Genomic DNA, 15648 nt, shown 5'->3' on the forward strand with positions numbered 1-15648 from the left:
CTAAATAATCAGCAAAACGAAAATACGTGTAATTTCAAAGCACCTAGCAGGGTAATAGAGGTTTTTACACGTCAAATAGAGTAGTTTTTTGATACCAATAGTACCATTAGCAGCCTTAATGGTAATTTTGCATTGACATTATGAAAAAAAAGGTATGGAAATATTCGCATACTTCGATTAAAGTACTACTTTATTTTTTTCTATTACCCTGCTAGATGCTTTGGTAATTTGTTTCAATATTTTAGCGAATAGTATAATTTTCAAACAGCTAGCCAAGTCTTAGAGTAATCATAACTAGACAGTAAATTACGAACAAAATTAAGTATTTGTTTTCCCCACATGAAATACGTAATATTTGGTTGTGTGAGTCTTAACCTACTAAATTGGTAGACAAATTATCGCGAAAATTTTAAATGGTAATGACCAAAATTTTCAACACTAACATGTGTTAGTAAAAAAAATCTACATAAAATTTTGCGAAATGTGTATCTTACAGTCTGAGAAGTATAGATTTCGGGTTTTTTTTAGAGATTTCATCATTTCTCTAATTCTCTCAATTGCCATTTGAAATAACATGAGAAATGAGAGAATACAGAAAAACGATGAAAACGATGTTGTCTCTTAAAATCCCGAAATCTATTTTTCTTCGATTGTACACATACTGGTGTCAGGACCAAATTTTATCGTACGAAATACTAGTCTAGGTATGATTAGCCTAACAGCTGAGTCAAATATTTCAAAAAACAGAAAATGTGTCAGTTTACAAAAACCAAGATTCTTGGATTGACGAAGCGTTCCTAAGATTGCAATTTGTAATTGGAACTAGTAGTCTTCCCAAATGTGTCTAACTATAAAGAAACATTGCAGCTTTACATATTAAAAAAATATTCTGAAATCTTCCCCTTACTTCTATTTCATTTCAACAACTCAATAACGAAGAAAACAAATAATTTAACAGAACTTCAAACGAAATTCTTATAAAATCGCCACACAACGCTTATAAACGTTGAAAGATCTGATCGTATTCTAACAAGAACATTACTAAAGAATTTAGTCATGTCTTGGTATAATTCGTTCTCGTCTTTTTTTATTAAATTTGGATGTAATTTTGGGTCCGATTTAAGCACTTGGGTCTTGTAAACTTTTGAACTCAAAATTACGTTCTCGTTAAATTTATTGTTAGTTTAAAGTTTTGTAATTTTTTATGTAATTTTCTTATTAATAATCTGACATCCAGAGAACTTCCACAATATCATACTATTTCACATATGTCGGAATTTGTGGGTCTAAACTGATGTGGGTTCTGTTAAAACCAAAAATGTTCTATACCTTGTTAAACGATCTGACTGAAACAAACGAGCAGCGCAGGTTTACTTAACTGTAGCACTTTCTATTTCAATAGAATTTTTGTAGTGTTGAAATACTTTTCCAACATTTATGGTTGAACTTAGGCTCCATATTTTTGGCAATCCGCTAAAGATTTGCATTACCTTCAGTATTTTTTGTTTTTTACCACATGCGTCTGAATTTTCCGTTTTAACTCTTTGCTATTTTCGAAAATATCGTCCATTTTAAAACATTTTCTTTGATTTTTATTTGACGGGCGATAGGATAATTATAAATGAAACTCTCAGATTAAAAGCCGAAGAATGTAAGTTATATGGTGATGTTCACGATGTAGAAAATTATCCTATCAGTCAGAATTGTATTAACTATTGTTTAACTATCTATACTAAATCTGATTGCATTGCTTCAAGCAAATTTAAAATTCTCAGTAACAAAAACAGCCTCGATACGAAGAACACAGCGTCCGTTCCTTATCATAAAAACTGTGTATGTACGTAGATATATGTATGATGGAATATTTTGACAATTTTTTTAAAAGGCTTGAACGCGCGTACGTATACAAACATTTAACTTAATTTTTATCATGAACTACGTATAAATCAAATAAAAGTTAAATGAACCGAAAATTATAATCAGTAAACTTGAAAATAGCCAAATGCACGTTTAATTGATAACCTACTCCACTCCACACATTTGAATGACGATTATTTTCCGGTCTCATTGGCCCAGAGACATACGTGTGCTTGTAGCGTCTACGATGTTACCTTGCTTTTCCGCATACCAAAAACTTTTTTAGAAACAATGTTACGGAGCCGATAAAAAAGAAACAAAAACAAATGTGCATACTTAATAGTCCGGTGCCGTTTATCAATTCGCTCGCTTTTTTTACTTTGTTCTTTATTGAGCAGGAAAAACTTAGCATAAGAAATGTTTTCTGGAAAATGGGAAGTCGCTTTTCCGATGCGAAATGATTCAAAATCAAATAATCTCCTGAGCTAGACAACATCTCGAAAATTCTTTTACTACAATTTTAAGGCTCTAAGTTAATGACCATTTAGGAATTTTCAGTTGTTAAGAACTCCACTAATTACCACAAAAGAATCAAAAAAAATCTGATAGTAACACATACAATCTCTAGGTTCTATTGCTAAAAGGACGATCAAGAAGTGACTTTACATTTTACAATAATGGATTGTATTTTTGTGGAGTTACCGCGTCATTTGAAACGCTTCTTTGAGATCAAGCATTTCTGTTACAGTTGCTCTTCTCGATACCTTTTTATCATATTTTCATCTTTTTCTATCAACTTTATTTAACATTTTACTCAAAAACTGACCGATTGCCTGTCCAGATGTAATTGACACTTACACTCTACACAGGTGTCACACAGCCCGGCATATCCGGACGAACGCAAAGTCTTATTAAAACTCTAGAAGTCCAATCATTGTTAACAGGATAATGATCACGTTATGCGATATTTGCACAATAACAGAAGATTAGTCCGTAATTATAAAAGGTTAAATCGGAGAGACTTTCAAATTGACTTTCGATTTTTTTTTGCAGGTTCGGTTACAGCATTCTTTGTTCGTAATCAATATTATTTTGTGACCGTGACGTATTTTCACATTTTTTTCTGAAGCAGGTTCGGTTGGATCACCAATTCCTATTACCAGTCCGTGTTTGATTTGAATGAAAAGATATGAGCTGCAGATGTACCAACCAATCAAAGAGTCACAATCTGAGAAGGGCTAGCCGAGGGTAGGTAAGTCATTATCGACGTGGTCTATCTATCTCGATTTTACAATATACTTATACGCAACAAAAGGCATAACTGAAATAAAGACAAAATGCCGATAATTGTTTTTTTTTCTTAAAATTTTCTATTTCCTTTATTGTGAATCAAAACAACAGCTAATGAGAAAATATAATTGACTTATTCAATAATATTTTGTTATTAATTCCATTTCTTTGTTACTTTTGTTTTGTTATTTTTTTCTTCATCTTCTTCTGCTTTATGTTTAATGTTTTGTTTATGGTGTACCACCTTCAAATAGTGCTCGAAACTCTCCACTTTTTGGTCTAGGAAGAATCCGATGTATATGACCTTTAGGCTCATTGTGGTTGCTTTGAGTAGTCTTTATATCACAGCTATCACTTTCTTCTCTGAAATGGAAATTCCATTTATTGTTCGAAAATTCGAAAATGCAATGGCCTCAATTACATTGGTTCCTTGGATGCCTCAATTGCTAAGGCGTTAACGACGGAATTAATTGTGTTTGACTCAGGTTCACTTATGTGCTCATCTTTCTGTGACATTATGTTCGGATTTTTTCCAATTTTATTCAGTCTAAAAAATCCAAAAAAATTTATTAGCTGGATCCATAGATTAATAAAACATGTTATTTCACGTACCGTTCGGCTGCAACAGTTTCCATTGTCTTTCGCATTAATGGATATTGATCTAAAACACAATTAAAATGATCAACACTCAGCGAAAAGAGATTGCAATATGTTTCAGCTCGAACGCTGGCCACACGACGTGCATTTGTTAACAGACAAATTTCACCGAAATAGGATCCATCAGATAGAGAGGTGGCAACCTAGTTCAATCGATACGACAATTTTAGATATCGGAATTATAAAATTAACGCAATTTCTTACCTCTCCGTTAGCCATGACTATATCGACTACTCCTTCCTGTATGAAATACATTTTGGTGCCGATTGTTCCTTCTTTTATTATGATGTCACCTGCAGCGAAATGAGAATAAAATGTTAAGAGTAAAGCAAGAATGTTGTTAGCGCAACTATAAGTACCTGGCTGAAATACTTCATATTTTAATTTAGTTACAACATCTGAAACAAAATTTGAGTCAGCATTGGCAAAAAAAGGCACTGAAGCTACAAGTGATCTGCAAGAGAAAAAGGTTATGGTTCATATCGGTTACGTCCAGCATTCACAGTTCTACGACCAATAATTCCCTACCTGCAATTATAGTTTATTACGTCTTCTCTCAGCTTCTCACTTAGTTCACCCAAGATACAGTCCTCGTCAAAGAATTTACCCTGATATCGGTGCTCAAAATATTCAGTAATTCTCTGACGCATGTCTCTTGGTAATTTCCTGTATGCCATATACTCTTCCACTTGTTTTACCTAAATAGTTTCGTGGAAATGACAATCAATTTATTGTCCTAATCTTCTTCTATTTCCGAATCAAATCACCTTTTCTCGATACTGTCGTCTACTCGAATCTAAACTTTGAATCAGATTGGTAGCATGCCCCAAGAATAGCGCATAACATGTCGCACCACTGATCATCGATAACATCGTCAACCACATATCGGTTAGTGACTGGGGTGGGAATCTGAATCAGAAAATTGAGGATTATCAAAATTGTGTGGTGTTCGTTGAATTAATTTGAAGGAAAAACGTTTACCTTCCATAACCAATGCACAGCATATGAGACATAGCTAAAAAAGTAACATGGCAGGACGATTTAACAATATGAAACAATGAGGAAGAATTTAAAATGTGACAAACCTTTAAACAGTGCCCATGAATATTGTTCCAACCAGTACGTTTCCTTTTGGATTTATAAACATTACGATTTATGAAAACTATCAAAAACTAAAATATAAAACGAGGGATTCTTTCGAAAAACAGCCCACAGAAATCGTACACATTTTCCAGTTGAATTTTTTAAAGAAAGGTATTCGACCCTAGAAGCCAAAACCACTTCCAAAAACATTGGTGTGTAGGGCTCGGAACAGATTGTTCTGACCTGATCTGAAATCTGAAAATGACGAATCTGAACTTTTCAGATCAGATCAGATCAAGCTTGAATGTAATCTGATCTGATCTGGAAAATTCAGATTGGCATTTTCAGATTTCAGATCAGATCAGATTGATCTGATTAAATGCCTATGTTCGTTCCAGGGAAGCCCAGGCATGTTTAACGAAATGTGAAAGAGGTAGGCCTATACAAAAAAAAAGCCGACTCGCACGCTTTCTTTTTCACAACCGTTTCAATTATTTGTCGATTTCTTATTAGGGCATTTTTTTTGTTGACGGTTTCTCCATTTGTCAGCAATTTTCCTATAGCCGTAGCCAAAGCACTGCTACAGTAGCAGAGCTGTGCTGTAGCTAAATATAGCGCTTTTATAGTTTTCAGTATAAAACGTCAAGAAACGACCGTGTTAAGCTATGAAAATAAAGGTATCGCTTTTGTAGGTTTCAGGTTTCAGTATAACACTAGCACTGCGTGAATTGCTAATGTAATAATTGCAAATCATTTTATGTATTACGCACTCCAAAAACAGGCACGAGTACGCAATAGTCCGAAATTCTCATGTAAATTTTGTTTTTGTGGTTTGTTTTGAAGTCTTGGGGAATTCGCTTACTGAATTGCATAAAACGTTGTATGACACAAGAATAGTATGAAGGTATTTTTCGCAATTCCGGTCCATAATCATCACCTTTCCATGCATCCATTTAATATCGTTTTGAAGGTATTTATTTCACAGTTCGTTTTTGATTATTTTTTTCGCACTTGGGCTTTTTCACATTTTTTTCGCACGCTACAGAGCTTAGTACCTTTAAGAAAGACTAAATTTTATAAATAAAAACTTTGCACAGACCAGGATTTGAACACCCAACACCAAAATTCTTCCAAACACCAAGCAACGACCATAGCCATTCGGCTACAGAGTCACACAATTATACAGAACGTATTGTTGAAGCGTACATACTAAGCATTGACTACTTGATTTTATTTAGCGCGTCTCTATACATCACATTGCAATGTGTATATAGTGCAGGTTGCTTGATTTTTTTTTTTTTTTTTTCAAAGGCCGAATACTAGAATTTATTAAAGGAAAATGCGCAAAAAAAGACTGCTCACAATAATGACGCAGCCAGTAAAAAAGGCTTCGCCTCGGGCCGACAATCGACATCTAGTGCGAAAAAATACCTTCATACCTACCTTGGTAGATAAATAACTATTATCGCACTAGATGTCGATTGTCGACCCGAGGCGAAGCCGAGGTTGACAAGATATCGTGTGCGATAAAATACCTTCATACGATTCTTGTTTCATGAATAACTATTATGCAATTCAGTGATGATATTTGCAACTTACGCAGCTGTGTGCAATGTTATATTAACACATTTTATCGCACTAGTGCGATAATGGATTTGCAAGGGACTTTATCGCACTAATGAATTAAGAGCAATGTGTTTCTGATATTTGTTCGTGTCGATATATGTTCAATTTTCTTAATTGCATAAAACGTTGCATGTAGCACGAATCGTATGAAGGACGGTATATTATCGCACACGACGTCTTGTCAACCTTTTGTTACATAAATAACTATTAAACAATTGTGAATCCCAAAGTGTCGACAATATTTTCTATAAATCTTTCAGTAATGTTTCAAGTGAATATGTAAACAGAAACTTCAACAGTTTTCAGATCAGATTCAGATTGATCTGTTCAAGATTTTCAGATTCCAGATCAGAATCAGATCAGATTCAAATTTTCAGATCAGATTAAGATCTGAAAAATTTCAGTTTAATCTGAAAAAAAAATCAGATTGATCTGATCTGTTCCGAGCCCTATTGGTGTGAGGTGATCAAAAACCGAAAAAATGCACTTTTCTTCCAGAAATTTCTCCAGCTACACGAGTCGTATATGGTCGTGTGGGGTGCTATTAGAAAGATAATTGCATGTACTTCCGAGTCTTATTGAGTTTAAATTTCATCCACACTGATATATGTGCAGTTGAAGTTTTCAACAAGGGAATTCACGAAGCTGAAATAAGCAGAAATATACGCTGTATATTCCGTATATCTTGTATATCTCGTATATTTCTGTATATCTCGCTTATTTTGACAACTGTCAACAGAAAAATAATTCAATTTCAACTCGATGGATTTTGCTCAAACAAACTGCCATTGCGTAGCGCGCGATCTCAGGAACCTGGAAACGTAATTAGTTTTTCAATCGGTTTAATATTTACCGAGCGATAAGACTTTGAAATCATGATGTGATCAGTATCAAAAAAAAACTTTTCCAAAGTCTTATCGCTCGGTAAATATTAGACCGATTGAAAAACTAATTACGTTCCCAGGTTCCTGAGATCGCGCGCTACGCAATGGCAGTTTGTTTGAGCAAAATCCGTCGAGTTGAAATTGAATTATTTTTCTGTTGACAGTTGTCAAAATAAGCGAGATATACAGAAATATACAGAAATATACGAGATATACAAGATATACGGAATATACAGCGTATATTTCTGCTTATTTCAGCTTCGTGCATTCCCTTAACATAAAAAAAACTGAAAACTTACACTTTCTTACAGAAATTTCTCGATGTACACGAAACATACAGGGTCGTGTGGGGTGTCATTAGAACGGTAATTTTATGTTGTTTCAGGGGAAATAGGCTCTCGGGGGTTTGGAAAAATCTACGATGAAATATCAGCACTTAAACATTTCAACTTGTCATATTTCATCGTAGATGCTTCCAAACCCCCATAAAACCTATTATTTAAACATATTTAAACATATTTTACCTGAAAGAACATAAAATTATCTTTCTAATGACACCCCACACGATCCTGTACGGCACGTGTAACTGGAGAAATTTCTGTAAGAAAAGTTCATGTTTTCGGTTTTCGATCACTTCACACTAGCCATACAACCTTCGAATGTTTTTTTAAGTGATTTTGGCTCCTGGGATCGAATACCTATACATATAAAAAGTTCCACTGGAAAATACGTCCGATTTCGGTCGGCTGTTTGTCAAAAGAACCCCTCAACATGATATCAAAAGCTACAAAATTGACACACACCTGTAATTCATTTATTGCCACCCATGAATTTGATGGGAAGCCTTGCAACATAGGAACGAGAAATTGTAGACAACCACTCCAATGCCCGATCAACAACATCATACAAATTAAATTGAATATTCGCATAAACACTGAAGCCATATTAAGAAACTAAAAAAAATTTGTAAAAAAACATTTGTGATCGATAAATCAATCGTTTGGATGAGATGATACTAAAAACTACTTAAACGTTAAGTTAAAAATTAACATAAAATGAAAGTCGAATTGAAAATCAAAAATAAATAAATTTGTGTCTTATCGGCAGACCATTTTTGTTGTTTTTTTTTCGAATAAAAGAATGTGTTAAATAGTTCGTTTTGTGATATAAAATTTCATTTTACAAATTTGAGTGACCTTAAGAAAATATAAAACTTTATCAGTAACTTCGTCAGTAAATAAATAATCTTAAGAATGTTTATGCGTTTCCTATTATTACAGTCAAATGTTCTTGTAGAGATTGTGGAACACAAAACTTTATATTGTACCTCGAAAGGAACTTGATAAATCACATACTGCACAAATGGTTAAATTACAAAATTTATGAACGTTTTTACAAATCCTTATTTATACAATACACTGCCAGGAAGTTAGCAACAGTACCTAAAATGATGCGCTGCAGTACACTGTCTCGCTGATAGTGAACTAGAGAACCCTCACGAAAATATTGTTTTAAAACTAATTCGATAAACCTTTTCTTTTGCATTATTTTTTCAATCAATATCCAATTCACAGCAAATGCAACCGTGACCGTATCTTCAATATGTTTGGACTGTTGTTTAAGTTAATGTAAAAAGTTATATTTGAAATGAGTCTAGACGTAAGGGATGGAGTAATATAATATATAAAGTATTTAATCTTGCCAAAGACGAAGTGGCGTTAAATGTCAATATAGCAAAGGAAACTCATTAACCATCGCTGAATTATCATTCTCAGAGCATTTTAGTGAAAACCTTAAACCACGCGCTAAAAATAATTTGGTGGTCCAAGGATGAGTGTACTGTAACTGTACTCACTGGGGGTTAGTATAAACGAAAACTTTTATTACAAAAATCATTGGCTACTAGTGAAAGTGTAAGACTACTTTGGATAATGTGACTACTTTTTACAAGAATTCATCGAAATTTAAATAACTAATTCGTGTACTAAGTAATTTTTATCCAATAAATTCGTTACGTCATAAAAATTTTAGTTTTCCGGTTGTTCCAAAACTCTTATCAAATCCTCTCCGATGTAAATAATGCAGATTACTAGAGCGTTGATTAGTTTCGTAATCAATTACACTTTAGGTTTATAAAACGAGACATGATGTTCTCATGCTAATGAAGGTTTTTCTAACTGTGCAGTTAGTCATCGAATATTGATACATAGTAAGTTATAGCAAGGGGAAGAAAGTAACTGAGTGTAAGTAAAATAGTGAAGTAAGGAGGAAAAACGTGCCTCTGGATGGGACTATTATCTACAATTGATTTTGTGTTTCATTGTCAGCATTACAGTGAAAGCATTTAAATTTGCATACTAGCTCAAAGAAAAGGTTGATGTCTTCAAAATAGCAAAAAGCACTCGAATGGTATTGCATTATTAGTTTTAAAAAATTATAACAGTTCCGAACTACTTAAGTCATTCTTTTAAATAAATCTGCCAAATTTATAAAATGCCGATTTTTTTATGTACCACAACACCATTACCTACTACATAGTAACTATCTACAACGTCGATCAAATTAAATTAGTACTGTCCGATATGTTCAAAGTTTTTAAAGTCTGAGTTTAAGTTGGGTAAGCGATAAACCAATTGTCTGGGCAACTAAAATTGACTGGTTATCAATTCAGCTGATAGGACAACTGTTTATGGGTAAAACAAAAAATGTTTGGTCACAAATGTTCCAACCGACAACAAAAGTGCGATGTGCATCCAAAAAAATGATATTTTGGATGTAAATTAAAATCGCCCAATTTTAACGAGTAACTCGTAGAAAGTACAATTTACGGATTGGTCTTATCATGTTTTTATCCGTACATCAATATACACTTGATCCGTACACTGCTGTACGATTAATCCGTACTTATCAGGTGACAATTGTGATTTCTATATTTGACACGTGAGACGTTCCTCTTAAGAGATTTGGCCGACCTCGATCGGTAATTATATGTTTGATTAGTTGGGAAAAATTCAATTGCAGAATTAAACTTTCATAAAATTTAAAAAAATTACTGGCCCAATCAATGGCTCACTTTGCTTTTCAACAGTTCATTATAAGCTGATCAAAATTACATTCACTCTTCTCAGCAGCCCGTTAGTTCAGCTAGTACGTCTGAGCCTGGCAAGTAAGAGGTGCCGGGTTCAAAACCAGTGTAAACTTTTTCTTTTTTATTATTTTTCTTGTTTTCTCGTCAAAAACCATAAAATCAGATGAAATGATATGATTGTATCATTACGAATCATCAATTAAGTTGCATTTATTCTTAAATAAACATTTAAACGTCATTGCCAGTCTGACATTTACTGTACGCTTAAAATGTACATAGCGTACGGATAAGTAAACCATTGGTCGTGTTTTTGGGCGATTGAAACCTAGAACTTTTTTTTGGGAGTGTGACGAAAAATGTGCTAAAACAAATGAGGTAAAAGATTTTGCTTCAATCTCTTGAAAATGCTTCGATCAAAAATAGTTCACAACGCTGATTTTATCTCAAAGATGCACCATGGTATGAACTTAATTTTACAGTTTTACCCACAAATACATCGAACAAGACTAATTCAATTTATGATTTAAAAAAAAATAAAGGAAATTCCAAGTCGTGTTGCTGGGACTTTCTGTTAAAGCGTCGCCTTCCGGTCCAAATACATCCCAGACGTTGCAACAAAAAGCAATCCCAGCAAAAAACAGTACTTTTTTATATACCGAACAATAGAAAATTTAATTACAGAACTGGGACAAGCATCGACAATTTAATTATCTGTCTATTTCCACATAAGAATATCGCGATATCGTTGATATTGCGTGTGGAATATGGAATGGTATTATGATGTATAGTAGGTCCTTTCAAGTTTATAAATTAATTGGACTTTTTTGTCCATAGAATAATACTCATTAATGCATCCCAATTTTTCTGTTAAAATGTTACGGACAACTGTCGTCGAAAACGAATTTAAGAATAAGTGACAAGCTCAAACTAGCATAGTCTTATATCGCGAAAAGCATGTTCAAAAAACCAAGTGATAAATTTGAAATTAATTTCTAGAAATACTTAGATCAATTGAAGTAATAGATCTGATAGTAAAACCGCTGATGATATGCAATCTGTGAAAGGTTAGTTTAGAAAACGTTTTGCATTGTTTGAGAAAACTGTTCGTATTGGGCAAAGTCAAGATCAAGAGGTTCAATTAACACTGCATGATAGTTTGGTTGATTAATTTAGTTTTTGCGTAATAATTTGTATTCTTTCGTGCGTTATAATTTTAACTAATTTACTATCAGTTATAAAAGAAGCGTGTCTAAGGTAGTAGTAAAAGCACAGCATTACAAGCATACACACTACAAATAAATAAGATATTTAACGAATCCTTGCACAGAAATTGATGAGATTTCGTTCAAAGATTTTATTATATGTGTACAATTTAAGCTTAATTGATTTACTCAGAGTGAAATAATAAACGTCCTCTTATCAATAAAGAATTTGAAAATGAAATATGACAAATTACGATGAGAACACACAACAAAGTAAAGTAAGAAATAAAAGAACGAAAGAAATGAAAATGGGTCCATAAAAGAAAAACGAAAATAATTTTTTTTTAGTTGGAAACTAACAAACGTGATAGTCTTTTTAATAAGTGTGCACGGGAATAGACAGCAATTTATCCAAAATGCAAAGATGTGATTCTGCCGCATCCAATGCCGCTATAAGATGCAGAAGAAGAGAAGGTGGACCCATTAAAATATAAATAGTTAATTTGGATGAATTTTTAGATTTAAAGTAGGTTAGTATTTCAGTAGGTTTAAGTTTATTGTTTGTTACAAATAAAATTATTTAAGTCCAAACATTTAACTCAATCAATGTTCTTTATTATTTCAACGATGCCAAAAGCAATAAAGTGTAATAATGACAAATTTTCTGACATGTAGTTTTGATTTGTAAAAAAGTATTTTCATTGAGGTGGATGATTATATGCTGTAAGTATGCGCTGGTTTTATTATACAAATATATATATTTACTACGAGAGTGTGGAAACTTTTAAAATGAATATGGCTGAGGTATATATTTGTACAAATATAATTTCAGATTGGTATAAATTGAATATTTGTAAGCCGATATCGCAAGCAACGTTTAATTGGTTTGCAGAAAGCGATTTGAAGGAAAATATATTTTCTCTTTTATATATAATTCAAAAACAAAATTATTGTGCAATCGGGTAGAAGTAGTTACACATTTAGAATAAAAAAAATTGTAAAAACAATTTCAATTTAAATTGAAACCATTTTGTTCTTCTCATTCAATGTTAGTGTTAGATGAAGAAAATCGGGGAATTATTGAAATAAATTCGCTATAATTGCTGTCACAGTATATGTGATTCATATATACCGTAAAAGCAGTTCTTTTTTTATCAGTTACAGTCTTTCACTATTTATTTTTTGGATTGTTCTTTTCATGTTTTCTGGGATTACCTTAAAGATAAGGTTGTTTTTGCAATGTCCATCTTTATCTTTTGTATGTCTTCGTCCTCTGCGGTCAGCACTTTTTTTCTGAAGATTTTGCAGAATCTAAAACCACGATTATTTATATTGGACTAATTTATATTCTTTTTTTAGGATTTTTTTTTTGTAATTGCAATCAATTCTATAGCGCACTAAAACGAAAAAAATTTACGCTAATCGGCTTCAACATTATGGCATTCGCTTTTTAAAAACGTAAATCTTTGAAAGCAAGTTTTACACATGAAATTGTTAATTGTTCTACCAGCTAATCTTGATTTGGGAGGCGATAACTGATTATGTATTATAAAAGCTTGGCTATTTGGCTAAAAATGAAAGCTAAATTATTAGTAAGCAGCGGTTATTTACCATATACACAATAAAAGATTATTATTTTTTGCATAATAGTGTGTTTGCAATAGCAGAAATAAAAATGGAAATTATAGTTTTCAGACTAGCGAAAATCATTACTAGCAAAGTAGCTTGTTTATTAGTCGAAACGAATAGCTCTGATGCATTTGATGATTATTATTATATGTTTTTAATGCGACAAGGTGACAGTTTTAATTAAACTATTCGGCATACAGTAAGGATTGGACTCATCAGCTAGTTCCAGTAGTTCCAAAACGCACATGCAGTCAACAAGTATTTTATTAGGGGCCCGTCCATAAATGACGTGCGGGGTCTGGCGGAGAAGGGACTCAAGAAAACGTGACGGTCCTAACAATATTGGGTCAAATTTGACCATTTTTGCGTGACGATAGGGGGAAGTCGAAAACCGACCAAAAGTAGTGGACGTCATTTATGAATGGCCCCTTATCTTCTAGGCTTAAATAAACGACCCATTTATTCCAATGTTTTTTAACCATCAACATATTTCAACAATTGGATAGGCATCTGCGTTGTTTACATCAAAATCAACAAAAGTCTTTAACCTTACACAGAAAACCATTATCGGTAAATATTAATAAGGAAGGCGAACAAAAAAGATGTTTAAATCAATGAAGTAAGAGATTTCGCATACAATTCATGAACCTTGTTAGATGAGAAGAAGTAACCGATCTGATAATGAAACTACTTGCCACCTGTGAAAGGTGAAAGTTACGTTAATATAGAATATTATTGGTATTAGAGGCGAACATCGAGGCTTGCCGAGATTTCCCCTTAAGATTGTAGATGACTAAATTTTTGCCCACATTTGGGGAAAAATTATTATTATTTTGATGATAATTTTGGACTCGTATCATTTTTGGAAAAAGTACGACCATCGTTTGGTGTTAAAATGTGTTAGTTTTCAGCAAAAATTTTAATGTTTGTGGTGATGTAACCTAGCTCCGGGAAAACTCAAAATATGTGACAATTTTCGTGAAATATTGAGTTTTCTCGAACTTAGGTTACATCACCACAAACGTTTAAATTTTTTCGTGAAAGCTACCACATTTTAACATCAAACGATGGTCGTAAATTTTCCCAAAAAAATAATAATAATTTTGCCGTGAAATGTAGGCTTGTTGGGCTTGTTGGGAGGGCTCAAAGGTCGTTACTCGGCCCTAAGTGTTTTTTGCACATAAATCGAGTAAATCTCATCCGATTTTGCTAGATTTAGTTTTTTATGGAAGGTAATTGAATACCGAAAAGAACGTGGCGAAAAAAGTTTCAAATTTGGGCCCTTGGACTAAGACCGCTACTCGGCCCTAAGTGTTTTTTGCACATAAATCGAGTAAATCTCATCCGATTTTGCTAGTTTTTGTTTCATTTGAGAGATAATTGAATGCCGAATAGAATTATGGCAAAAAAAGTTTCAAATTTGGGCCCTTGCACTAAGGCCGCTACTCGGCCCTAAGTGCTTTTTGCACATAAATCGAGTAAATCTCAACCGATTTTGCTAGTTTTTGTTTCATTTGAGAGGTAATTGAATACCCAATGGAAAGTTGGCAAAAAATTTTGGGTTTCTAAAATAATGTCGTAAATTGTTGGTTTTATTTGGAAGGTACTTCGTACGGGCTTTCGTAATTGCGCTATGCGCAATTTTAAAAATGAACAGTTTCAGTAAATTTGACAATGCCCAACTTGACTTGCATTTTGGTAACAGACGCATTAGACGGTTGTAGACGTATTAGGGTTCCGGGCTTATTAGGGCTACGGACGTATTATGGTTGCGGACGAAATAGGATTACGGGTTGTACGGGGCTAAGTCGCAGCAAACGCTCCGACTGTTCTGATGCCTTGTTTAGTACATAAGCTAAAGAGAGAAAACCGATGGATGGGAAGAGTAAAATTGCCAGTTTTAATAATATTTCGCTTATAAACCCTAGGATAATAATATTGAGGGAAAACCGTCGTAGGCAATAACATTAGGTCGTAAGTTTACACCCGAGCCCAATTTATACCTTTCCTATAAGATACTTGTTGAAATTTTTAACTTAAAAGACAACTGAAGTTTCACATTTTTTTCGCAAGATTCTTTTCCTGGAAACAATTAGACTATTTTTTGACGTTGTCACTATCAATAGCTTAACTCAGGTAACAGAGGTGGATAGTTTCAAGTTTCAATATTCTAATGCACCACATAGTACAATATTGTGCGCTGTGTGTCTACAAAATTTTCAAAATAGTTTTTTAATGTACAAACAGTACGGAAGTATAGATACAGATAGTACAACAGTCGGAGAATCGGCGCTACATCAACGAATAATTTGTTAAATTAAGTGCAGATATC

At 33.3% G+C, this 15648-nt stretch overlaps 1 protein-coding gene across 10 annotated transcripts in view; it reads right to left on the reverse strand.

Moving 5' to 3' along the window:
* Positions 1–3207: 3207 nt before the first annotated feature.
* The window catches only part of LOC119071140 (potassium/sodium hyperpolarization-activated cyclic nucleotide-gated channel 2), a 43735-nt gene continuing 31294 nt past the window's right edge, over positions 3208–15648 (reverse strand). For 4 of the 10 annotated variants that reach the window (XM_037175843.1, XM_037175841.1, XM_037175846.1 and 1 more), the window contains 10 exons: positions 8201–8350; positions 4890–4932; positions 4786–4819; positions 4572–4713; positions 4333–4502; positions 4164–4258; positions 4009–4097; positions 3760–3947; positions 3569–3694; positions 3208–3510 (listed from right to left, as the gene is read on the reverse strand). In XM_037175843.1, coding sequence (XP_037031738.1) covers positions 3378–3510; positions 3569–3694; positions 3760–3947; positions 4009–4097; positions 4164–4258; positions 4333–4502; positions 4572–4713; positions 4786–4819; positions 4890–4932; positions 8201–8350 — 1170 coding nt within the window. In that variant the 3' untranslated portion in view covers positions 3208–3377. Of the gene's footprint in view, positions 3511–3568; positions 3695–3759; positions 3948–4008; positions 4098–4163; positions 4259–4332; positions 4503–4571; positions 4714–4785; positions 4820–4889; positions 4991–8168; positions 8351–12047; positions 12138–12902; positions 12999–15648 lie in introns of those variants that run through there. The other 6 variants (XM_037175838.1, XM_037175837.1, XM_037175844.1 and 3 more) reach the window with 3 other exon arrangements.

Source organism: Bradysia coprophila (assembly GCF_014529535.1).
Source record: "Bradysia coprophila strain Holo2 chromosome IV unlocalized genomic scaffold, BU_Bcop_v1 contig_144, whole genome shotgun sequence".
In the NCBI taxonomy this organism is placed as follows: Eukaryota; Metazoa; Arthropoda; class Insecta; order Diptera; family Sciaridae; genus Bradysia; species Bradysia coprophila.